At 40.4% G+C, this 26,699-nt stretch overlaps 1 protein-coding gene across 1 annotated transcript in view; it reads left to right on the plus strand.

Annotated features, from left to right (window-relative positions):
• Positions 1-26,699, plus strand: part of BMP7 (bone morphogenetic protein 7) — a 58,088-nt gene that overhangs the window by 9,610 nt on the left and 21,779 nt on the right. The window contains exon 2 of the mRNA XM_048820440.2: positions 15,551-15,743. Within this exon, the coding sequence (XP_048676397.1) occupies positions 15,551-15,743 (193 nt within the window). The remainder of the gene's footprint in view (positions 1-15,550; positions 15,744-26,699) is intronic.

Consider the following 26,699-nt stretch of genomic DNA (forward strand, 5'->3'; position numbering starts at 1 on the left):
CTTCTCATAAATTACCTTCAACTATTTCCAAACTGTCTGAAAAAATTCTATCCATAGCGTATTAAGTTTCTGTTGCATCTCTGAGGTCACATGTTATTCTTTACCATCTTTATCTTCCTGGAACTGCTTCCAAGTTAGATTCTTTTGTTGTCACGCTGAATTAAATTTTATGCTGAGTAAAAACTCTGTCTTGTTTTGAAAATAGAAGAGCTGTGAATTTTCAATGTTCAGATTTTGAGTTTTGCTGATTCTGCCCTTTTAAAGATGATACAAATACTCCTCAAAGTTTGTAAAAGCTCATTTTGCAATGAGATCAACAAGCTCATACTTAGCTTATGGCTAAAATAACAACCACCACCACCCTTCTAGGTTCATCTTGAAAGTGTTTAGTCAGTGTGTCTGGAAAGGCTTACAGTTAAAGTGCCTGAAGGGTGGGGATGAGATATTTCAGCATGCAGCCAGTACTATCAGGTCCACCTGGCCTGGGAAACTATGCAGGCTTTGTAGTAGAGAAAAATCCTTTTACTTATATCTTCATGGGAAGCTCTTAAAAACCACACACTGCCATCCTCTTTTTTAAAATCAGCATGATCCTCATTTGACTATGTTCCTAATGAGGGAACAACTTCACATAGACCAAGCCAATTATCATTCCAGGGGTTGTTTTTTTAAAAAAGTTGTCTTTCCATTCACAATTGCTTTCAAGTAGGAAAAAGTTTCCTTTTTTTAGCCTGCATCTTAACAATGAGTCAGATTCTGCTCTGAATTACACCTCCATGCAACCCTGTCAATGTAATCAGGCCAAGATCCTCAGTTAAACTGGAATAGCTCCACTGAAGGCAACGGAGTCAAAAAAATTGACAACAGCTGAGGATCTGGCACAGCGTCTTCGTCAACTTTGATGGTGTTGTAAATCAGGGCATGATTTAACTCCATGAATGCAGCCACTGGGCTAAATTCTGCCTCCAGTTATCACATCTTGTTGGAGTCAGTGGGATTGTAGACATCCTAACATTTTACCAATTTGTGGTCTCTACAGCTCAGTGGCAGTGAAGTAAATAAATAAAAGACCTGGAAGAAGTACCAAAAATACTTGTAAAATAACACGGCATCAATATTTGTGAATAGTAATGTAAGTTAAGAGGTAAATTTATTTTACTTGGGGCCTAATTCATGCCTGAAACTCCAATTGACAATGGGAGCTTTGCTTCCAAGTAGAGATGCAAGATCTGGTCTATCATTTTAATAGCACTATACAAGAGCTAAAAATTATAAATAATGAATTCTGTTTCTTACAACTTATTAGGATTTGAATGATTATTTTAATATGTGATTTTTTTTATCATATGTCTATAATCTATAAAACCCAAAATGGCAAATATTCATAACTAGCAGGAACCGATCACCGGTATCCATTATGCTGGCATGCAGGAAGCTAACCAACCCCCCCCCCCAAACCTCCCAGTTTTCAAGAAGTTTAAAACTAATTGCTGCTACCATTCAAAAGACTCTGAACATTTCAGTCTTGCTACTTTTATTTATTTATTTATTACTATGCAATAATTATAACCCTAGGGGGACTCTCTAGAGATTAATAAAGAATACTGTCCATCACTTTTCCTGAACCTTGTGTGGTGCTATAAACATTCTGCTGGGTTTAAGTTCCCCTTTCTGAACATAGACTTAAAAATCCAGCAATTGTTAAGAGAAGGGAGGGGATTTGTTGTTGTTTTAAGAAAAAATGTAACTTTAGCCTCACAGTCTGTTAGCTACATGGAACAATAAATGTTTATTTGAAACCGGGAAAATCCAGGGCTGCTGGTGGTTGGTTGTTTCCTTCTAGAGGAAACAATAAACGTGCCCACTTGTATTTTAACTGCTTTACCACTGGGCCCCCTAATGACACAAATATACTTGTACTAAGCTTCAGTAAGGAATAGCTGAAAATAATCACTATTGATCTCACCATCCTTGACAGTGGAAAGAGAAGATTTTGACTAAACAGCCATTTAATTCTAGGACAGGGTCACTAAAAGATCAAGATCTTTCCATACTTGGGCCCAAGTGGAATCTCTTATCCTACATGGTGAAACAGTCTGTCCACCGAGACAGGTGAAAAAGAGATGCTAATCACACATATGGTCAGATCCTGTTCCCATTGAAGTGAAGGGGATTTTGGTAACTGACTACAATAGGTTTCAGAGTAGCAGCCGTGTTAGTCTGTATTAGCAAAAAGAAAAGGAGTACTTGTGGCACCGTAGAGACTAACAAATTTATTTGAGCATAAGCTTTTGTGAGCTACAGCTCACTTCAAGCTCTTTCAACTCAGTGACATGGATTATAATAAAAACTGCAGGAATTTTTGACTACATGACCCACAGAAACCCGTCAATGATTGTGCCACATTAAGGCCAACCCAAGGAATGAAGAAACAGGCATGTATTAAAGAATCCAGAATAAAAAATACTCCAGCAAGCCTAAATCTCTTTTAGGTATCAGTAGCCTTTACTTTGCTGACAAATCCATTTAATTATAAATGATGTAGTATACATGACTGCTTATTTAAGTCAGCATGTCCAAAGTTTTTATGATTTTTTTTCCCTTTCTTTAGTGATAATTGGCAGTTAAATTCCTAAGGCAAAGTACTACAGCACTTGAACGTGACATGTTGGCAATAGACTAAACTGGAGGAGAATGCTCTGTGTTCTGGTCCTATGAGGGACACTTAACTCCCCTTGTGCATAAATCCCATGGCCTCATTCGTGCACTGTTTTGAATAATGCAACACAATAGAGTGTGAATTATGTCACATTCATGCATTCATTTCATTCACCTCAAATTGACTTGGGGAAACTAGGGTACTACAGCAGCTAATCTAATACAAAAGTACTGCAATCAAAAAAATTGTACCTGAAAAAAATTGCTATTTGTTAGGGACTGACTCCAGGAGACCGCTTTGGTCCAATGTTAGTGAGAGCCTCTATCTTGTATATTATGCTAAACTGCTACAAATATGTCTCTCCCTATTCCCAGATGACCTTAGTAATAGGGGGTAGGCCAACAAAATCTGAACTCTAAAGGACACATGGCCTAAAAGTATTTCTGAAGTAAAACCCCCAAAATGGCCATCAGCGTGCGAAACCACCATCATTCCGTACACAATGCCTCAGTAGACCTATGCATATTTTTGTATTTTTAATTCGCCCATCTCAAAATTCCTGAGCACATATACTAAATTATTAAAATAGCACTTAGTTCATTGCTCTTTGTCAATGAAAATAATTAATCTTTATTTTAGCCTCCCTTCCCACAAAGGAATAAGCTATATGAATATGCCCAGGTATCATCTCAGGCAAAAGCCTGAGAGAATACTTGGGTCTTAGACTGAATAGTGAAAGTCTGTGCACTCTGAGCCAAGGGCTGTCTTCAGCTCCCAAACTTTCAAATCCAGAAAGCTGTGAACTGGAGTAGCCCAGTTGATCTGAATTGGCCTGGTGGCACACAAGAAGAGTGGGGTCTCAAATTAAAATGTGAAATGGGTCACTTAGCACTATTTGCAGTAGTGAAAGAGGCTGACCCCTCTGGCTGGAATAACTAAGATGAAATTCTGCTCTCAAAACAGCATTTTTAAGATCTTTTGTACATAATGCATCACGGTATGCAGTATTCTACATATGATCCCAACAGAGAAATTGCAGAGAAATATGCAGTAGAACTCCACAGTATGGGTCCAAAGGAAGATCTTTACTCTTACTGAGCTTTCACTTCCAGGGTAGCTATACCTTTCCACTGAATAGTTTGCAGTCCCCCTGGCACAGCAAGGATCTGTAATCTTCCAGAGACTGCTTGACCTAGAAAGATGCAGATATTTGTTGCTGCACAGAGGGGCTCAAAAGCTCTAATCTATTACTGTATCACAGCACAACTCAGAATGTATACATTCCAAGCTGTAAATTCTATTGATTACAATCAAGGACTGAGATTCGCATCAGTCACATATCTGATCTTTCCTGCTTATTTTGTAATGTTACGTGAACTACATTCTCAACAACACAGGAATTTGGGATCGAAGCTAGGAAACCCAACCAGCTGTATGATTTAAAACCTGGCAAACTGATTCTTGGATTTTTTGTGTGTGTAACCATAAACCATCAAAAGGTCTCAATCCTGCAAATCCTCAGGGCTTTGGATGCCCTCTGTGCTCCTCCCAGAGGATCTGTGTGGTTGGCTTCAAGATTTGGTGTAATGTTGGGTATACTCTAATTGCAATGACAATAAAACATTTAAGGAGGAATTAGATCTGTGTTATTTATCTGGGCAGGTGTTTGGAAGATGAAGGGAAAACATGAAAATAAAATTAAACATTTCAAGATAAAGAGGTCTATTTCCACACAATTCTCCAGTACAGTACTTAGTTAATATCAGTGCAGAAATGGGCATATTCCATTGACAGAAATGAGGCATATGAAGATTCCATCAACTCTCTTTTAAGGCTTGCCTTAAAATATATATGTGTGCTTTTAAAAGACTTTTATTTTGAACTCATGATGTGAATCTATGGTATTAAAGAAAGCAGAACAATCCTTTATTTAGCTGCACCTGCACCTTAATGCCTAATGAGTTTAGTCTGATGGAATCCAGACCTCAGGAAGGATTATAAATTCTCATTTGATTTCATTTACTTCTAAAATACCTTAAACCAGCTGTACCAGTCCAGAATCCAGTCCTCCTTTCTATACCAGTTTTGCAAATGTTGTTGCTTGTTGTAATAGGTAACTTTATGCTATATAATAATATACACATACTAATAAGGAACAGAAGGCTGTTTGAAAAAAATAATCTAGTTCTAGTGGAAAGATAATTAGAGGTATATGAGCTTGAAAACCACTACCTTGTGAGTAAAGTTATTTTGCAATTTCTTCATGCTCAGCAAGAAGAATGGAGAAGAAATTAAAAAATCATAGTCTGAAAACAATGTTCTCTCCAGTTGGTCCAACAGTAAAATACAGAAGGGAGAAATGGCCCCAAGGCATAGTGTTCTTTCAAGTGTAATGATCCCAAGTTGCCATGAGTTTATGACAAGATAACTTGTTTTAGTATTTGTCAGTAGCAAAAGATCTAATAGTTGCAAACTTTAATGTTGCTAATGTTCAAAAACTCCTGGGTAACATGTGGGATGACAGGATGTGCTGGTTTCCAGTATCATCTGATCTCATCACTTCCTGTTGCTGCAGCAATTCTAGGAAGCCAGGTGGTTCAGCACCATTCTTATGAAATCAGACAGGTAAGACTAGCTTTGCCATTTCAAGCCTAATGGGTAAATATGAGAAAGGGCACAAACACTTTGTTTTAATATCAGTCTCCAGTCTATGCATCCTTGCTTGCTGGAGTTCAACTCCATTTGGGAAGAATTTGCTGCTGCTCTAGACATAATTAAACCCATCTTCCCTCAGCCCTCCCTTTTGGTACATGTACAATGACACCATTGTTCAGAGTCCTGCAGCACATATGCTGACATTAAAGTGTTTAATCTTGTAGTACAGTATTCCATTATTTCTTGGACATCTGTACATAATAGAAATAGTCTGTTTTAAGGGATTTGTTGACAAAGAAATGGCTAATGCTGATGCATGTGCAGACTGAAAACATCTTTCCCAATTCCATCCGGCAATAGAGAGGTTGCTTCTTTCCAGTCCTGAAGCCTAGTACAGATGTGATATGCACCATTGCGATTAGCAATCTTGAATTTATAACAAGGAGTCAGTGTTTTGGAAGACTTTTGGAAGCTCCCTGCTTGGTTGTCAGCTAGGTGATGTCATTGGCAACACTATTTTTATGATGAAAAGCTAAAAAAATGAAGTTACGGTTAAGGGCAAAACATTAACTCCAGAGGTTTGTTTCCCTGTAGCACAAATACTGAACCTCATGAGTTTACAGCAATAAGTACTAAGTAATTCTCAACCTCCTGTTTCTAAATGGTGACTCTTGGGGTTGGAAATCAGGACTTGGGGGAGAGGGTCTGTTTGTTCTGATCTTATTTTATGCTATTGAGCTGAATCAGGCCCCTGGTTTCTATGCTCATCTGTGCCACTGATTTACTGTGCCATTTCAGATAAGTCACTTACCCTCTCTGTACCTCACTTTATCCGTATGTATAATAGATGTAACAATAACGACTTTCCTCAGAGCGGTATTATGATGCTTAATTGTTGCAATACATTTTGAGATTCTAAGATGAGAGTACAAATTATTTATCTTAAAATTATTCCATTCCATAGAGTAATTGAGTACTGGCAAATGGTGAGCGCAGCACACAACCTTCTGCAAAGGGCTGTATTGCACTGTCCCTGAGGGAGCATCAGGAGTCACAATCACTGTGTGACTGGTTAGTGTGTACATAGGTTGCCCTCTCCATCAGGATGGTGCTCTGCTGGAGTGCTGGCCACCCTAGCCCAGGGGCTAATGCAGAAGGGGCACATGACAGCACTCCTCCTACTTCTTTTTAGGTGATATGCTCTCCCACAAGGTGCAGGTACTACTGTTATGATCTGCCCTGTGCATGCTGCCCAAGAGGGCTCCTTGTGGAAACCCTCTCTCCTTGCTCACTCATGCAAGGGCAAATCAGAGCCAGGCCATGGAAAAAGGAGCTGAGGACTATTTGCAAGTTACTGGCACAGCACTCAGCACATTGCAGGTGCTACTAGGATGATGATAATAATATTAGAGGGAACTTGTGATTTTAAAAGTGGCAAGATAGTGGCAGTTGCTGATGATGTGATGTATTACGGAATTATAAATAAAACACAGTATTTTTCAGTAAACTTATCTCACCAATAAAAATCAAGATTGCATTTGTTTTTCTTTAGTTTTCTCCAAGTAATTCAGTCATTTTTAGAATGGCTGGAGAGCTCGCAGCAGTCCGATTTGACAGCATCCTCCAAATACTGTATTAGCACGGTTATAAAAAAAAGGGACATTTCACATCAATTATTCACAGTCAAGGGCATTTTCTCTCCTCAGTTTCCAGAATTCCCAATGTAAGGTATTTCTTTAACTGCTGTTTCAGCTCCCTAATCTCAGTATGTTAATCTTTTAGCCAAGAGGACTGAATGAATTAAAACCAGTCACAGATCCAAATTCTTGCCACTGTAAATTTACCACAACAGCCCTGTAATTTTTGCTGTAAAGTGCAGTGTAGAGGGAACCATGTGCCTTTAGTAGACTGTGGCTTGGAATATCATTATTGCAATCCCCTTTATACTCTCTCTTCTGCTTAGATGAATATAGTGACGGATTCAGCACTTCTTGCTCAGCCAAGATTCCCACTGGCTTCATTGAAAGTTTTGGGTATGCAAGGAATGCTAAATCTGGCCCTTAATTTGCTTTCTTCAACCTTGGACCTCACTAACTTAAAGAGAAGGGGCCAACATTTTTAAAAGTGACTAGTGATTTTGGGTGCCCAGCTTGAGATACTTTAAAAGGATTCTGATTTCCAGAAAGAGCACCCCAACTTCTAAAAATCAGGCCCAATGAAGCTGTCTCAAGTTGAGCATTCGGAAACTGAGGCACCCAAACCCATCACTTTTGAAAGTGCAAGCCTCTGATCTTTTTAAAATGAACTTAATGCAAGAAAGCTTCTGCTAAGTTCAGAGTATTTTGCTAATTAGATTTTTTTTAGTATTAAAATTGTGCAAGTGTGCAAAAAATTGTGCATGCAAAAATCAAATAGATGTATTGATGTATACAAAATTATCTGATTGAATGTGCAGTTAGCCAGTTTGTGCACTTAGTCACCCTAAATGCTTGCACACATAAGGCAGGCAAATATGTACCAAAATGGTCTGAAAATCTTAGCTGTAGTGATCACCTAAGAAACAATTTCTATTTCTCATAGATCTGAAATTGCTAAAAGAAAAGATTTCTCCTTCCCATTTCAATCTATACCTACTTCTGTCAGCGGGGTCCATGACCATAGGCATACATAGCATATGAAAAGATATTAAACAAGATGTTTGATGCCAAGATGTGGCAGATTTTTTCATTGGCCTGTGTCTGAATCCCTGGTGGGTTTCATAGGCAACTGTGTTGACGATTCTGGAGCAGAGACTATTACATGTTTTATAAGCTGCTGGTGGGGTGGTGGTGTCTTTTGGAATCTATTTTCCTTTGACTTATCTTTCAGCCTCAGGAATTCAGGACCTTTAATCTATTTGAGATTAAAGTCCTTCACAAATCCCTCATGGCCTTTTTTGGGATAAAAGAAGTTACAGGCATCCTACTGCACATTCCTTTTGGCACTTTTTTTTTTTTTTTTTAACTTTGTGAATTGGAAAGAAGCAACATTCTAATTTCTCCATATAATAGAAAGTCATCATTATATTTAGAGATCACTAAGAGTTCAGAGGTTTTAATAAAATGCCTTATACAAAAATAATAAACAAATTTTCTAGTGATAATTTTGTCATGTATGTTTAAATATTCAAAATACTTTCCAAATGCACCATCAAAACATTCCAGGAGGATTAAAGTATGGATTTACCAACCCATGCAAAAAATCTGCTCACCCATTCTTTACTACGAATACTAATTATAATAATACCTAGCTGTGACATAACACTTTACATTGATGATTATGAAAAACTCATACGTTTTACTTGTGCATAAAAATAATTACTTTCTTTAGGTGAGCAGAATTTTGCAGTGCTGAATTAGGGTCTGATTCAAAGCTATGGAAGTTAATGGAAAGACTCCAGTTGGCTCCAGTGGGCTTGGAATCAGATCCTTAGTGCCTTTGAATGCCTTTTTTTTTTTTTTTTTTTTTTAAGTTCATATGAATTGTTGCAAAATTATTCCTCTGATTCATGGTACCTTTGACTTACATATTGAACTTGTCAGCACTACAGTTGAAATAATGCTATTCGTTTTGTCCTAGCAGGGTTTTAGCACAGTTTCTTTCTGCTAAATAACATACATGCTATGACTGTGCCCATACTTAAAACTCTGGCCTACTTGGCATCAGGTATCAAGCACAGATCCCCATCGTCCATGTAATCAAAGGAATTGCCCTGTTGATGTCAGAGTCAACAGAGTTTAGTTTCTATTGTAACAAAGCATGACTGAGTATAACACAGGCTGACCATGCTTTATTACAACTAGTATTGAGCATGGTTGGCTCTGTCTGTACGAGTGGGACAGTCATTTTCCACATGGGTGAATGTGTCAAGGGGAGCAGTGTTTTGAAACATGAAGTCAAACACAGCAGATTTTTATATGTTCATACCATGTAGAATGATGCAATCTATAGCACCACTGTAAGAAAAAAACCTCTCTCCACACACTAGTTAAGAAAACTGTGCTCAATCTCTGCTAAAGTGTTTGTTAACGCTGAGGTGAAGAAAAGAGTGAAGTGTGATATTTTCTCCTCTTAACTTAGGCCATGATCCTGCAAACATGTTTCAGACTTACTCTTTTCTTCTCCTCATGCAATTGGGTCATCGTATGTCCTCTTAAACACAGAAAAAAAAATTGCTTCCAATGAGAGCAGCAGTGCAGGAGCTAAACAGCTTCTCTGACCTTGTTGCGAGACAGAGCTATAGAGGAGGTACAACTTTGAAAGTTTTACATAGATAATAATTAATAAAACAAATGTTGATGTTTTGCTTATCCCTTCCCTGCCTTCAATTCTGACATTATTATAGCTGCTGATATTCTTGTGAGCTGCTTGAGTTACAGCATAGGCTCTAGTTCTAACAGTTTTCAAGACAGCAAACACTAAAATTGGATCAGAATCAAAATAGAGGGAAAAAAGATATAATGATAATCAGAATGATGTGATTTTTAACTGTGATTGCAAAGGAGCTTAAAAGAGTTATGCACCCAGTTCCTTTGGAATTCAGTGAGAACTGGTATGCCTAATCCCAGCCTTAATGTCCTATAGCTTGAAAACCTCTAGGCCTGGAAACAAGATTTCTAGCTTTCCAATGAGGTACATTTACCCTAGACACAGAGATATCAGACATTAAAATGTGGTCATTGGTAGAACTGCTCATTTGGCTTGAGGTGCAACACCTAGAATTCTTGAATGTTTGATCAGGGTTATTTTCCAGCTCTGTTAAAATGAGTGTATTTTGATATTACAAGTGTTATGTCTAAAGCAATAAATTTAGGGCTGTGTCGAAACACTTAGAAATAATCTGAATCTGTTGAGCAGATTTTGCAGCTTTCAAATGCCATGGATTCTTTAGCATTTGTATCTCCAGTATTCCCATACATCTGGATCAGGTGCTCAGTCACCATTACGACTGAGCAAAACTATCCAGTGTGTTTTCTTTTAACTGTTCACTGTCATTTCATGTTATGCCACATTGCCTCACTTTGCATCACTGCAATGCAGAAACATAGCAGGTCCGAAGGAACATAAATCATCAAGACTTCACAGAGAACACAGGCCCTTTCTGTACTGGATAGTCACACAAAGTATTATTCAAATTGTTGATAGAAAATCAGAGGCCAGATTTTCAAACAAACTAGATTTACTTCTGTGTTTCCAACCAAGGCCCGACTCATTTGCTATGGAATGGGAAGGGGGGGAGTTCTGGCCACCTCCCAACTTTTCATATGCTCCACTTTTTACCCCAACATTGCAGAATATAATATAATCACAATAATGTTTGATATGGGGACACAACTTTGCCATTCCCCTTTGCCCTCAAATTTTTCTGAAATTATGCCCCTGGAACCCCCATATTTACCTGCTACCATGACAACTAAGGTCTGCTGCTCTGTTCTGCTCCCCCTCCGCAAACACTCCACTGGTGTCCTGCTCCTTCGGTCATGACCCACTGCTCCTTAGCTCATTGGTGCTAGGATTTCATCTGTTCCTCAGCGTCTCCTTTCCCACTCAGACAAAGGCACATGTCAAAGGAGTAAAGGATTGCTAGAAGATCATCACCTAATGTTGCTGCAATGAACTGCAACACATATTCTCTTGAAGCAATTACAATAAAGGGTTCATGGGGTTCTTCTTAGCCCACCCATTCAACTCACTCTGGATGAATGAATTTTGAGGCCTACATTTAACCAAACATCTCATTTGCACACACAGTTTACATAAACTGAGTATATGCACATGCAAATGGAGAGAGGGTTGCATTTGTATATGCAGTTACTTGAATGTAATGCATACTTCCATACACAATTTTACTGGATGGTTTTCTTTTTTAAAGGCAAATAGTTACTAGGGTACATTCTCCCATTTATTTTTATATGGGTTGTATCCTCTTCTTATTTTATGTCCTCTCTTTGACCCAGAGCAGGTGCAGCAGGGAGAGTGGCAATGCCAGCTGCCTCTCATATTGTCCTGCCAATATGTCATGGTAATTCCATCATCTGTGTCTCTGCTGAGGTTTCCAACAAGGGGGCCAATGGTTACTCTATATCTGTAGGTGAAAGCCTGTATTTAATTATATATCCCACAAATTTCCATAGACAAGGTAGGCCACCAGGACTTCCAAGAGAGTCACTGAAATATATAATGGCTCATGAACCCCTTAGATTAAATCCCCCCAGAATGCCTCAAAGGTTCTCATGATGGTGATGGTCTGTTGTGTCAGCAGGGATCACTGACATTTTATGGGCCTAACAGAGAAACTACAGTCACATGCAAAGAACTATAACAATTCTATTGTCTCACTGTAACAGTGAACACCTTTCAAATAGAATCAGACCATTTTTTCTTTCCTTTTCTTGAAAATACCTCCAGCTAACACTTCTCATGCAATTAATCAGAAATAGCCATATTGCAGTATTGTCAAAGGTCTAACTAACACCCACCAAAAATTGTAAATTCAAAACTCACCTGCTCACCTCATGCTGTTGTGCTTAAGGTATTGCTGGGGTCTAACAAACAGTGCCTGATCTATACTGTACCATATGTGCACAAATATCAAAGCACAGCACCATGAATTTGGGATAGGATTTCAGCCTTCATTATGAAGTATCTTGCTCTTATGAGAACAAGGTCAAACCCTTAGCATTATTTTAGCATAGATTTTGGTGTTTAATTATGTAATAAGATTTACTGCAGTCATCTAACAGATGTTGATTCAGGGTCAGTGTTTCTCATAAATGAGTTCTGAAAGGATTTGTTACTTCTGGGTCAGCAAATACGTCCAGAGTGCAAAGAAAAAGAGGGAAAACAAACACTGAGTTGAAGGGTTTCTTGGGATTCTTTCTTCAGTTACGTATCCACATATTTTCATGATTTTAATGACTATATAGCCATAGGAATGTTTCTCTTAACACTAGAGATGGCCCAAACCAAAACCCTATATCCAAACATCTCCAAAGTCTGGGAAAGTTCAGAGTTTGGGGATCTTAACTTCATGACTCTGGGCCATTGATTTTTTCATAGTAGTGGGATTTAATTATCATAGGACTCAACAATGCATGCTTTAGTTGCAATCATAAGAATTTTCCTTTTCATATGTACCCAGTGAGTCAGGCATCAAACAGCCATTTTTGCATTTGAATGTAGGGTACGAGATGTCCCAGACTTTGAACAGCTGTGTGCCTCAAACATTCAGGACAAGCTTGTTCTGAGCAGAGAAAGTAAGTAGCCCACTGCTCACTGTGTGTGAGATCACTCTGACCCCCCAAACCCAATTTACAGAGGATAGTTGTTTGTTATAGCCCCTAGATACAGGGCCCAGTGCCTTAGCTCAAGTTGTAGAGGCCAATGCTTTCGGATCCAGACTCTCCAGTTCACTCTATGAAGTGTTGGCTAAGATGGTGGCCATCACACATGCATATTCATACTTAAAAACACCCATTCCATCTTCCTTTGAAAATTCATCCATAAGTGTTTTTGGAAGTAGGTATATCTGTATATCCTGCTGTTGGAACTCTCTGAAAGACACCCTACTACCAGTGAGCTTATCCAGAAATAGAATAAAACACCCAATATAATATCAGTGACTCAATCGTTGTGGGTATAGGATCCATTCTGTTCTAACATCTCTCTCTCTTTCTCTTTTTATTTTTTTACTCCCTTATAATTTATGCACAAACAAATTCCTTTGGGGCTGAAATTATACTCTGTCAGTTTAACAGTGAACTTTATTTTGCCTGGAATAGTTTTGTGGAAACCAGACAAGGCATTTTTAATAATCTTGTACTTAGCACTCATGTAGCACTTTTCATCTTCAAAGAGTTTTAGATCGTTAATGAATTCTCACACCACACCCCGTGTTCAGATATAGGGAGACGAAGTGACCTATATAAGGCTACATTGGGCATCAGCAGCAGAGTTAGGATTAGAACGAGTGGTTTTGGAGCAATAATTGTGTTCATTCAATGCATGCTTAGAATGCCCAACATGCTAAAGCATTTACTGAAATTGATTGCCTCTGTCTTGGAGAGGTTAGAGGGAGTGAGGGGTAGATACATAAAAGCCTGCATTAAGATGAATCCCAATTATTACTGTCAACTGTAATGGTGTGTCCCTTAAAGGCTACCATACAGCAGTAAACTGAGAACCACAAAATTGTTAGTAGATATAATCTATGAGTTGAAGAGGAAGGTAAAGCCAACTGTAAAATAGTATTGGACTCACTTCTGTGGATGTGGTTGGATTTACTATTTGATTCCACAAGACTATCCACAGTCCATTCCACTGCAAGGGAGTGGCTCACTGGTGCTTCATCAGTAACTGTAATATTATTAAACATATGTACAATATAGCACTGTAAATTTAAATAGCACTTTATACACTGATGATTGGATCTCTCACTTGGTGTGAATCAGGAATAATTCAGTAGATTTACATCAGTGCACAAAAACTGCTGTCCGAAGAGAATTGGGCCCATCGAAAAGACCATTGTTGCCAAGAAAATCTTAAACTTAAAATTACCTGAGTTGTGCATTTAGAAGCAGTGAGGTCTATTGGACAGAGCACTGGACTAATACCTAGGAGACCCTGGTTCTAATCTCAGCTCTCCCACTGACATGCTCCATGACCTTTGGCAAGTCACTTCATCTCCTTGTGCCTGTTTCCCCAACCTTCCTTTGTCTATTTAGATGTAAATTCTTCAGAATACGGACTGCCTCTTACTCTGTTTGAACAGTGCCTAGCACAATGGAGCCCTTCTCTCTGTCTGAACCTCTAGACATTACCATACTATAAACATTTGCCATTACTATTGCTATATCAGACACAGTGTACATTGTAAGGGAATATTAGCTGTGGTCCTGTGTACTCTGTACCAAGTTGGACCTAAGTTCTGCAGAAAGGCTCCTGCTTTTATTCTCTAGTGGCAAGTTCTTCAGCAGCCCCGAGTACAGTAAAAAAAAAAAAAAAAAGACTTAATTAAATTAAAAAAAGACTGCATTAATTGTTAAAATTAATGATAAAATAGGCACACTGCACACATTTCGAAATTAAATCCACTTTATGCTGCCTTCACATATTCAGTCTGCAATGTGCCACACATTAAAAACCCATAATTGCAATGTAAGAGCTGCTGCGAGGAAGCTAGAAGTTTTGACAGTAAAGCAGTGCGAAATGGGGGCATTTAACATCCAGGAAGGTTGGGAGGTGATTTGCATTATTGGCACTCCAGAGGCAGAGGTTTTAACACAGGGATGGGGCTAGGTCTCCTCTTTTCCTCCCTCTTGCTGGCCGAGATGGAGGTGACTTAAAAGGCTTGCTGGGGGAGAAGCTTGAAGCTTTACACTTCAGAGTTAACACTCTGATAATGAATTTGATACTTTACACATCTCAAAGCTATTGTCACAGGGTGTCAATTTGCAGACCTAGGAAAAAGAAAAGGAGTACTTGTGGCACCTTAGAGACTAACCAATTTATTTGAGCATGCCATGCTCAAATAAATTGGTTAGTCTCTAAGGTGCCACAAGTACTCCTTTTCTTTTTGCGAATACAGACTAACACGGCTGTTCCTCTGAAACCAGACCTAGGAAGGCGCTCAAATTGAAGGTTTTTTGTCACAGCCTTTATGGGCTAGAATTGCTTACAGATGAAAGCTTAAGACATTGTGGAACAGAATTCAGTAATTTCACTGGTTCTGCAACAAATTCCACTGGCGCAGAAAATCGGGTACTAGCATGAGAAAGGTTGTCAGAACTAGAACATCTTCTGCTGGGATTTCCAGAAGCACTCAGTGTTGGTCTCACTCTGCTCCCATTGTTTCAACAGTCAGTGCTTCTGAAAAATCCCACCCTTCACTTTTAGATCCTTCACACTGCAGCTTGTACATTGCTAGTGGCAAATGCCCAGAAAGAGTTATCGAGCAGAGCTCTGCCAAAAATCGTTACAAGTCAAAAGTCAGCATCACTCAATGCACTGCATGATGACAACTGTTTCAGCAATCACTCGTTTCATATTCCACATGTGCTAAAACTAGTAAGAAATTAACAGGAGAATGCAGTGAAGTAGTCAAATATTCATGCCTTCTTCTGTTGGGGCTAATTGCAAGCTACTTGATAGAGAAACTAAACAAAAGCTGGTGGCTAATAGGCTGTTTTTCTCTTTCAGTGGAGCATGACAGAGAATTCCATCATCAGCGCTATCACCATCGGGAGTTCAGGTTTGATCTCTCCAGAATCCCAGAGGGGGAAGCAGTGACTGCTGCCGAGTTCAGGATATATAAGGATTACATCCAAGAACGGTTTGATAATGAAACATTCCAGATAAGTGTCTACCAGGTACTGCAGGAGCACCCAGGAAGGTGAGTGACTGAAAAAGAGCATACAGAGTATATTGTATAACTGTCAGTGAAAATACAGAGCTAAGTTCTACTGCTCCTAGTTAATACAAGGTTGCCAACTTTCTAATTGTACAAAACTGAACACCCTTGCCCCTGCCTTCTGCCCCACCCCTTCCCCAAGGCCTTGCCCCCCCACTCACTCCAGGCCCCTTCCCTCCATCTCTCGCTCTCCCCCACCCTCACTCACTTTCACTGGGCAGGGCCAGAGGGTTGGAGTGTGGGAGCGGGTGAGGGCTCCAGCTGGGGGTGCGGGCTCTGGGATAGAGTTCAGGGTGCAGGAGGGGACTCACAGCTGGGGTTGAGGTGTGGGAGGGGGTGCAGGGTCTGGGAAGGAATTAGGGAGCGGGAGGGGGTTCTAACCTGGGGTAGGGGGTTCGGGGTGTGGGTTTAGACTGGGCAGTGCTTACCTCAGGCGGCTCCCTGTTGGCGGCACAGCAGGGCTAAGGCAGGCTCCCTGCCTGCCCTGGCTCCGCACTGCTCCTGGAAGCAGCCAGCATGTCTGGCCCCGTGGTCAAAGGCAATGCCAGGTGGCTTGAACGATGCATGCTGCCTGCGCCCTGCCCCCGCAGCTCCCATTGGCCGCGGTTCATGGCCAATGGGAGCTGCAGAGCTGGCGCTGGGCAGCATGCAGAGCTTCCCTGATCACCCTGCGCCTAGGAGCCAGACATGCTGGTTGCTTCTGGGTAGCTGTGTAGAGCTAGGGCAGGCAGGGAGCCTGCCTTAGCCCCGCAGCACCGCTGACTGGACTTTAAATGGCCTGGTCAGCGGAGCCACCAGGGACCCTTTTCGACCGGGTGTTCTGTCGAAAACCAGATGCCTAGCAACCCTAAATTAATACCAGTGTAAATCCAGAGTAACTTCAAAACATCTGATGAAGTGAGCTGTAGCTCACGAAAGCTCATGCTCAAATAAATTGGGGTTAGTCTCTAAGGTGCCACAAGTATTCCTTTTCTTTTCACTGAAGTGAAGTAACTCTGGATTAATATAGTGAGGTAACCATGAGCAGAATTTGGTTCCTTTAGAAAGTACGTATAGTTTGTTCCATTTTAGATATTGGAAGTGCCAGAGCTTCAGGAAAAATGTATTTATATAATTTTATAGTTTGGTTTAGAGATCATTCATTATGCTTGAATGCCAACAATGTTAATGGTCTACAGCCTGACACCACTCAGAACTCTGATAACCCTTTGATTGCCGTATGTGGTACCTACTCAGGGCTTACAAAGCTTCCTGCGGTGACATTAATTGCAGTTTTCAGAGTAACAGCCGTGTTAGTCTGTGTGTGAACATTCAGTAGAATGTAAGTACAGCATACCCCTTAAGGAAGTTCCTGCCATGTCTGGACTGTCCACTAGCCCTGGAGCAGTAAAGCAGAGATGGGAGAGAAGCATTGCATGTATGTGTCTGTACTGGGAGGGGAAGGCTCGAGGAGAGAAATTGGATCAGAGACAAAGTATTGTAAGATTTTAGAAAGAACTGCCCTCTTCCTCTGGCTGCTTATGGATTCTGGGGTGGCAAAAACCACATCTGAATACTTCCTCTCTAACCCTGTAGGGTATCTTATTTACTGATCTTTATTACAAGAGTCATTTAAGATCCCTAATTAAAAACAGACAGATGCCACCATGCTCTTCATATCAACTGATTAGTTTTGTGTGTGCAAAACTAGAAAATGAGCTCTTTTATCCATTCCAAGCAATTATTAATTTACGCCATGCTCCCTGACAAATTCATCAAGAGACTTGAACAAGAACATGTTTGTTTAATTTTCTCATCTGTTTTTAGTCTCAATTAATCAACAACCTCAATACCATTTATCGGTAACACTTCGATGCATTTGCACATATCTCTTTTACACATGAACCCCATTGACAGTAGCAAAATCCTTCCTTCAGTTATGCATATAAAGTGCTTCACAAATACTGGTCAGAAAGTTATTCTCCACAACTACTTAACATGTACCAATAACATTTTACATGTACCTGAAATAGAACTATTACACAGATCTCAAAACTAACAAAAAAAATAGTCCAATGAGAATGCTTGCTTTGTATTTTTTAACTATTTATTGCAGCTGGTCAAAAATTCAGGGGAAAATAAAACAAAGAAATTTGCTGTCTAAGTAAATGTTCATTTCAAATTTATTCTACACACAAAAGTTCTTTCAAATTCTCACTTGCAATGTACAAACCAAAAAGTATGGTGGCAGAAGTCGGAGGATATGTTTATTGCCCCAGTTCTGGTTACCCTACTCTGTCCCACAAGACTTGAAGAATGGTATCTCCAAAGGTTCTTTGCAACTAACTTTGCAGAAGGGTGTAACTAGACGTGACCATGTGAATTGGGAATGTTTCACATGTACATGCATTTACCCACATGCAGCTACGTGGACTGAGCAATGGTTCTTGCAAACCGTCCCTTGCACCAGTTATTCTTACTCCTATAAGCGAAGAATGTGAGAGAGTGGATGCACTGCCTATATATGAATCCATTAGGTAGGGGAGATGAGTTTGGGAAGAAAAGATGATCTTGTGATTAACACATGCCACTACTGTAATACGTAAACTACAATACATAAGTTGAGAGCACGCACAGTGGGGTACCCACTCTCTCCAGGGGTTTTGTGAGGATTAAAGGTGATGATCGATGGCTAAACTCAGTCTAGGTGAAAGTGGGTGCATCTCCATGGAAGTCAACAGAACTCGCCTACTTAAAACAGGATGGAAATTGGCTTTAAATGTTTTGAAAAGCACTGGTTTGTACATCTTTTTGGAGGTAGATTTGTAATTACAGAACATGTATGCATCTGAGCTGGAAATTCTACATTCCATGTCCTATTTTCTCTTGCTGCTCACAGGGCTGGTGATCTGCAGCTTGGGCTTTCTCTTTTATCTCCTGTTGCAACAAGATCAGCTTTTTTTAGCCACAGTCGATATGCATGGAGGACATGTGACTGACATGGGTAGCTGTGTGATCTGTTTTTCTAGCTGAACATCTGGCTCTTTAGCTAGCATTTACAGGGGCTCCATAAAAATCTTTGGGATACTTGAGACGTAGGCAGCCGTGGATCTTGAACTGTCTGTTTCTGCTGGAGAGCCATTTCCTGTTGACTTTTCTTGAGTAGAGGTGGCCAGAAAACAAAAATATTTTCACAAAAAATTGGTGAAAATGTTTTCTCTGCTTTGCATTGAAATTATATTTCAGCTAAAGTTTTCCAACCAGCTCTGTTTATGACCCTCCAATCAGATTAAAGCTGTATAAACAGTCCAGGCTATCAGGTTATTGTGTCTCTGGGCAGGTGGAGAGAGAAAGCAAACTCTCTCCAATGTTGACGTATAAACACTCTTACACCTTTGTTTCCTTGGTTGTTTGTTTCCCTCTTTCTAACCAGGTTAGAGGACTATCCCAGTCTCAGTAATTAGCGTAAAAAAAACCCTAAGAAAATCTAGACATATAGGTTCTTTTACTGAGAGCACGACAAGTACAGTGTCCTTTTAAAGTTAAATGCAAAGATGAACTGGCCTTTTGCTCTCCCAGTACTGCTGGAGTTTCCATAATGCCAACTTGATCATTACATAAGGATGTGAGTGTGAATGAGAAGGGCCATCTAACAGCAGATTCTCCAGGCTTGTTCCTCTTATGACTTGCCTCACATTTACTAGTGCGCAGGAGCTCACCTATATACTATACAGAATCTACATCCTACATCAGTGGTTCTCAACCTGTGGCCCATGGGCCGCTTGCAGCCCAATCAGCACAGAGCTGCGGCCCATGTAACATTCTCAGGGCCATAAAAGTATTATTGGATTCAGCCTACATAACATATTGTGAGCCTCATATGTGGCCCATAATGGTAAACAGGTTGAGAACCACTGGCCTACAGTATCCTGTCACCTTTCTAATACAGTGGAATAACACCAATTCAGCTATCAGAGGAGCCTCCACAGCTGCAGAAGCAGGATTTTTCCAAAGACCTGGGTTGAGGCCCCATAAACATTTCTCCTTTGAAGAGTACTGTATATATGCCAAAGGCTTGGTTTTCAGCTATGCTCCAACCTCCATTTTTATGGATGCAGTTTTTCACCCTGTATTTGTTCACCCATAATGCAGATAAACCATAAGAATGGCCATAATGGGTTAGACCAATAGTCCATCTAGCCCAGACTGCAGTCTTCTGACAGTGGCCAATGCCAGGTGCTTCAGAGGGAATGAATAGAACAGGGCAATTATTGAGTGATCCATCCTCTGTCATTCTGTGCCAGTATCTGGCAGTCAGAGGCTTAAGGACACCCTTAGCATGGGTAAATACTAGTAGTTGAGCAATTAATTACCTGCTTTGTAAGCTCAGACAGGTTGGTAGATATCTAATTAGTAATATTTGTACCTGTAGTTTATTGTGGGTGCACAATGAAGGCACAGTTCTTTCTGGCCAGACATATCTGCACCCACAAACTAAAACCCATGTCTGAAATTCTGGGCCTCAGTAATATTATTAACATTTGAATGTACTATTGGAAGCTCTGTCATTTACCCACACACTGTATAATGTGCATAAAGCAACCGTATCAGTGAAAATAAGATCACAGCTATGTTCTTTGAATCAAGGCTGGATGCCTTTCTGGAAGTTATGCTTTAGCCAAACATAAGTTATGATTTAGTAAAACACAAGTTATTGGGCTCAAGACAGAGGTAACTGGGTGAAATTTAATGGCCTGTGATATACAGGAGGTCAGATTAGATGATGTAATGGTCCCTTCTGGCCTTAAACTCTATGAATCTAATAATTCATTGCAAGTTGCAGTTTCAATGTTGGCACAATTCCCTCTACAAAAGTATATAAAATGTTCTTCAATCTCAAAACATCAGGCACTACCCTGAAGCAATGTCTTGAATTTCATAAACACTGTGAAAGCAGTTGACCCTTTGCCTGATATAACAATGTCTCACAGTTTCCTTGGGCATAATTTAGTGTCCAGTGATTCGTGTCCAACTCCCATTTGGTCTTCATGGTTCACTCACCTAAGAACTTGGGAAGGAGTTTTGCAAATACAAGAAATTGGATCAAGTAACATGCCATGCAGCATGACCTAAAGTCCCTATTTCTGGTTGCACAAACAATGGTAGTGGAAACTAAAGTTTACAACCAGGGTATCCCTGATTGTACAAGCATAGTTCTAGTTCTTTGTCGGCAACAAAGGAAAACACAGTAACTCCTTTAATCTCTGAGTGCTAGAGAGTATGCACTGGTAAAATGCACAAGAGTGGATAAGAGACACTGAAGGTAGCTTATTAAGATACTAAAATGGGAAATATAAAGCCCACTTTTCATATAAAGCCACTCTCCCAAATAAATTGGGGTCAAGACTGACGCAGCAAATAAGGCTCAAGAGGAGGATCTCAGTCCATTTGTTAGACATTGGTGAGTCCTGGGAGAGTCCTCCTGCACTCCAGTTTGAAAAGGTCTTCTGATATTGTTTGCAGATCACAGTCCAGTGGGATATGGATTCGGGAGTCTGCACTTTGTTGCAATTATATTGATACCATGCAAACAATTTTTTTCTAAAGTAAATTTCTGTTCCCCAAAAGCTCTCCTTCCCAATACATTATACAGTACATTATACAGTGTAAGGGCCAGCAGCCACATTTTCAAAGGTACTTAGGTGCTGAAAGATGCAGATAAGGCACCTAGTGGGACTTTCAAAAACACTTACACTAAGTAGGCACCTAACCCCAATTGAAATCAATGGAAGTTAGGCACCTAACCTTCTTGGTTGCTTTTGAAAATCCCCACTGAGTCTTCAGCACCTAAATACCTTTGAAAATCCTGGCCCCAGTTTCACCACTGGGTTTCAGTGGGACCAGGATTTGGCACTATGGGGAGAAATCTTGGCCACATTGGAGTCAGTAGCAGTTTTGCTGTTGATATCAATGAAGCTAGGATTTCACCCTATTTGAACAACCTTTGATCATTACAATTTGGTTGTGACATGTTCACTTTGCAGCTGTTACCTGTTGTTCAGTCATTTCCAACAGCTTCATAGTTAGTGTTCTAGCCCGAAAGACTTGCATGAAAAATAAGGGGTGGCCTCATGCCTTCCATTGTTTGACATGCATCTAAAATATTTTAGCTTATGTTTTAAAATATGCCAACCTTGCTCCCACCCTAACTTGGCATCCTATTCAATGGAGCCTGTTTCCACCAGGGCATAAGGAATTTAAACATGTAACTCCACTGACCATTAAAGCCTTTGACTCACACAAAGACTGAGTGGGTATATTTGAAAGTAACCAGTGCGATTGCTCAACGGATCTGAAGTCAGGTGGGAGGATGGCACCACACTGAAATTGGAGGTTGGTTTTATTGTAGTGCACCAGTCCTCTAGCAAGTGTTCTCCAACTTCTGGAGAGAATTTTAGGTGCAACTGCTGTGATCATGTAAAAAGCCATCATTTATGCACCCAGATTGAGTAACTGCCCATAACTATGCATGCTGGTGCACTAATGCACTTAGAGGCCCATTGACAATATTGCTGAGTTTGGTTCACTATTCATGAGCACCCCGTGTGAGCAGCTGCAGCCTGTAAACGCATGACAAATCTTGGTGTCACTTAGCAAGGTAAGGCTCATCAGAGGCACTTGACTAGCTGCAGGAAACATTCTGCATATCATAGAGGTTCCTAGTCAGCCAAATGATGCACTAATGAAAAGTGATCCACAAACTCCATTGCTGAACAGCAACTTCTGCATTTAAAACATCAGCTTCTTAGATAGTATTTTCCCTGCACTATTCCTACCATAAAAAGAAAAGGAGGACTTGTGGCACCTTAGAAACTAACAAATTTATTTGAGCATAAGCTTTCGTGAGCTACAGGGTGCATCCGATGAAGTGAGCTGTAGCTCACGAAAGCTTATGCTCAAATAAATTGGTTAGTCTCTAAGGTGCCACAAGTCCTCCTTTTCTTTTTGCGGATACAGACTAACACAGCTGCTACTCTGAAACCTATTCCTACCATGTGTCTGGACAATACGTTGTGCCTCTCCACAAGATAACTGCTGCCAAAGTTTAAGTTGCATTTTTGGAACCCAGATTTTATGTGGTACCGATGTCACTTTCAGAAACACTAAATGCAAAAAGAGCTATCACTTAGCAGTATACTGGATAAAACTGGAACCTGCTGAAATCTTACTTGGAACTTTTTCAGAGGCACTAAGAAGTTTGGCAAGCTGGGTTAAAAACAGCCAACCACCACCCCCATACACACCTTTTTCATTTTTGTGCATTTCTGCCCTTGCTGACTCAGGCTGAGTCTACCTGGCTGAAACACCTGGAAAGGCTAGAAAGTAGTATCAGAAAAAAGGTCTCTTTGTAATATTGCTGTGATTTGCAGCCCAGCTCTCTAGCCTCAGGAGATGCGTTTAAGCATACAAATTTTGGTAGCATGTCTAGTGGGCAGAGCACGAGTCAGGAGACCGAGGTTTCAGTCCTGACTCTGTTGCTGACTCACCAGCTGAACTTCAGTTAGTCATTTAACTTACCCGTACCTCATTTCCCCCTTTGTACAATGGGCTTAACAACCTGTTTTAAAAGGAAATTGGAAGGCTTGATCCATATTTGTGAAGTGATCCGAAGATGCTACAGAATTGCAAGGCTTTGTTATTGTATTATTTGAATTCCGCTTATCTCTAAGGCAGTGGTAAACGCCACTATATCTGTGGTGGGACATTCTCTGGACTATCAGTTAAGGACTGGAAAATGTAATACTACCGGTGTCACACAGTATTAGCACGGGTACTCTTCAGAGTAGCCAGCTTCTGCTCAAAACCTATTGGTGCTGTGTGCAGCAGTATTTGTTTGCCCTTCCTTGGAGTCTGTTACTGTCAGGAGATGTTCAGGTGAGTTGTCAGGACCACAGCTCACCAAAGGGACCGAATTTCAGCCAGTTACACCAGTCACCTTTGGCCTCACATTGTACTGAAAGCTAACAACACTCCTTGTTTCCTTCCTGCTCCCTCTTCCTCTTGTCCATTCTTTTGTTCAATTTGGAAATGCTCATTAGTGTTCATTAACAAGCATCTTGAAAGTAACAATGACGAAGAAAGAGAGGCATAGGGGAGGTTGAAAGGAGGCAAAGGAAGAGGCAGCATTCAGTATAATTTAGGGCTATCCCTACATTTTATAGCATTTGACTCTATAATTGTAAGATATTTATATACTATTCAGCCTTGCTATTGCAGTGCTGCTAACTCACTGTTTCACTGAGAGTCTTTCAACAATTCGTGTTCTTCTGTGAGGCCCAGCTCATAGAACCAAGTGATTATATGACAGTATGAGCTTTCATTTTATTTAAAAATAAGTTCCTAGCATTCATGTTTTCCAGCTTTTCTCAGCCAGCATGTCCTGAGTGTACCCTAAAAGTTCAAAAGAAAAAAGAAGAAAAATACCCCAAACCTACTATTTTTATTTTTATTAAAAACAAACAAACAAACAAAAAAACCATGATTTTTTAAGCCAGTCTCATGATCTTTGAATTCTTGGCATTGGCAATACTGATGACATGTATCCAAGAGGTAACAACATATCTTTAGACAGTTGCCTGTGACCCAACAGACTAATTCCTTTGCTGCATTTGTTTAGGTGTTGAAGCAGGGGAGAGGACAACCAATATCAAAAGCAACGTGAAAGCTTGGGGAAAATGGAGAATGCATTGTCTGGTGGTTAGAAAATGGGAATGAGTCATGTTCTGAGGTGTGTTCACTGCACCACTGCGATCTTTCTGTACGACCTGTTGCAAGCAGCGTTAGCAATAGCTTTGAGCAGACAAAACATAATAAGGGTGCGAGTTGTCTTTGTGCCTATGAAAATCCCCTCCTAAGTTACTTGCCAGCATGGGGGAATCTTGGTTACAATTTTAGGTGAAATACTTTGAGGAGACATGCTGTTTGGTGCATTCCAAAAGGAAAGCAGAATCCAACATTGTTCACATATATTGTATTTAATAGCACCATATTGGCAATTGAATTTCTCATTAATAATAATTTACAATGAAATTTCCTTGTTTCCTTTTTCTTACACTTGTCTTCTCACTCCACTTTCTATTTCTTTTCTATTGGATCATAGACCATGGTATATTTTTTCTGCCTTTTGTTACCTCTTTCCCTCCATCAGCCATGTGAGTTCTACCCTGACATTGTGCTCTCTTCCCACTTCCCTATATTTTTGTCTCTCACTTTCCCCTCCAATCTCACTCCTGCCCCTCTTCTTCTTTTCTCTTCTAATGTACCCCTCAATCTCTCACCTACCCATCCATCTGCATCCTAGGTCACTCACAGTCCCTCCCATATCCACATCCATTTGTTCACCAACGTCTACCCTGCCCTGTTCTTGTATGTACCTGTTCTTCTAGTCCCTCACGTAGGGCTCCTCAGTCTTGCAGCAACATGTGGCAGGAGGAAGGCAAGTGTGCTAGTCAGCACAAGCAGGCCCTAAAGTCCAGAAAATGACAGACCTACAAAGGGAATTTTCTGGACTACCAGGCAACCATCCAGGTCTTAGGGCAAGTCACCTGCAGCCAGATTTTCAAGAGTTCTTTCTCATTTTGGATGCCTCAACTTTCTGGTGTCCAGCCTGAGATACCTTAAAATGGCCCAGTTTTCTGAAAGTGCTGAGCTTCCATGGTCTCAGAACTAGGCCTCTTTAAAGGATTCTCAGATTAGGCCCCTCAGCATGGTAGCTAAAGTCACTAGCCACTTGCCAGCCGCAGGCTCTGTGCTTTAGAATTGCTATGTCCTTGCCACTTCCATTGACTTCATTTGGAGTTGTGGGTGTCCAGCACCTCTGAAAAAAAATCTAGTCCCTAACTCTGTCCCCAGTTCTCAAAAAGATAAATTGAGGCACAGATCCTACTTCCCGATCTTTAGGGGGTGGTGGTTTGTAAGGCCCTTTGAAACCCTCAGATCAACATAGCTGTAGCAAGCAGTGCAGGGAACATGAGCAATTTCTTTCAGTCCTGACTGTAGAAGCTTAGTTCACAAAATTGTGAGTGTTCTAGATCTGTTTATAGTTAGTAGACAAGGTTTCAGGAGATGGCATTCAAGAATATGTAGCATAATTCCTGGGGTTTGCAGGACTGATAAAACTTTTAGTGTTCAGCCAATGGTTGCCTCTGTGCAGCTCTTAATGCGTGAACTGTGGCGTGGAGGTTACATTGAACTGATGCTAAATCATGTGATAACACTTCGGGTTGGAGTATGTTAAGTAAAGCCACCCCCAAGGAAAGAATTATAAAGAGGGCAAGTTTGGGAAGCACACAGAATTGCTGTCTCAGAATGCAAACTGTTAATGCTTGCTGTGATGCAGTGAAACTGCTTCTGTATTTTAATATACTTTGTCTAACGATTGTGTTTAAAGAGCTTGGCTTGCCATCTGCTAGTTGCTGCTCTGATTTTATTTTGCTGTGTGTCTTTGGTAAGCAGGCCATTTTATTTAAAGGGCAGGTTTTTTTTAAAAGAACAAGAGGTTTCTTTTAATTGGAACAAGCTCTCCCCTCTTGAGCCCAGATATTCCGCTTGCAACACCATTCAGGTTTTCAGCCCATTTTTCTCCATTGGTTGCAGGCTAGAATGAAAAGCACTAACCCATTAATGCTGTGAACCTCTCCAGAGAATATTTGACACAAGCCCTTTTTGGGTCTCAGTGTTCCAATTGTGTGTGGGAAGGACAATTCCCTTCAGCATGTTCCTTTGATCTCTCTTACTGAGGATTTCCCCTCCAGGCCTATTGTTTGCACATTACTGTAACTACAGGCAAACAAATACTTTATACAATTTCCCAGACTGACTCACCCCTGCACTTAATGCGTCATGTTACCCTGATTGCATCACATCAGCATGGGAAGCTTAAAGGCTGGTTTTTCTGAG

The sequence above is a fragment of the Caretta caretta genome, chromosome 13 (genome assembly GCF_965140235.1).
Source record: "Caretta caretta isolate rCarCar2 chromosome 13, rCarCar1.hap1, whole genome shotgun sequence".
Taxonomy (NCBI): Eukaryota; Metazoa; Chordata; order Testudines; family Cheloniidae; genus Caretta; species Caretta caretta.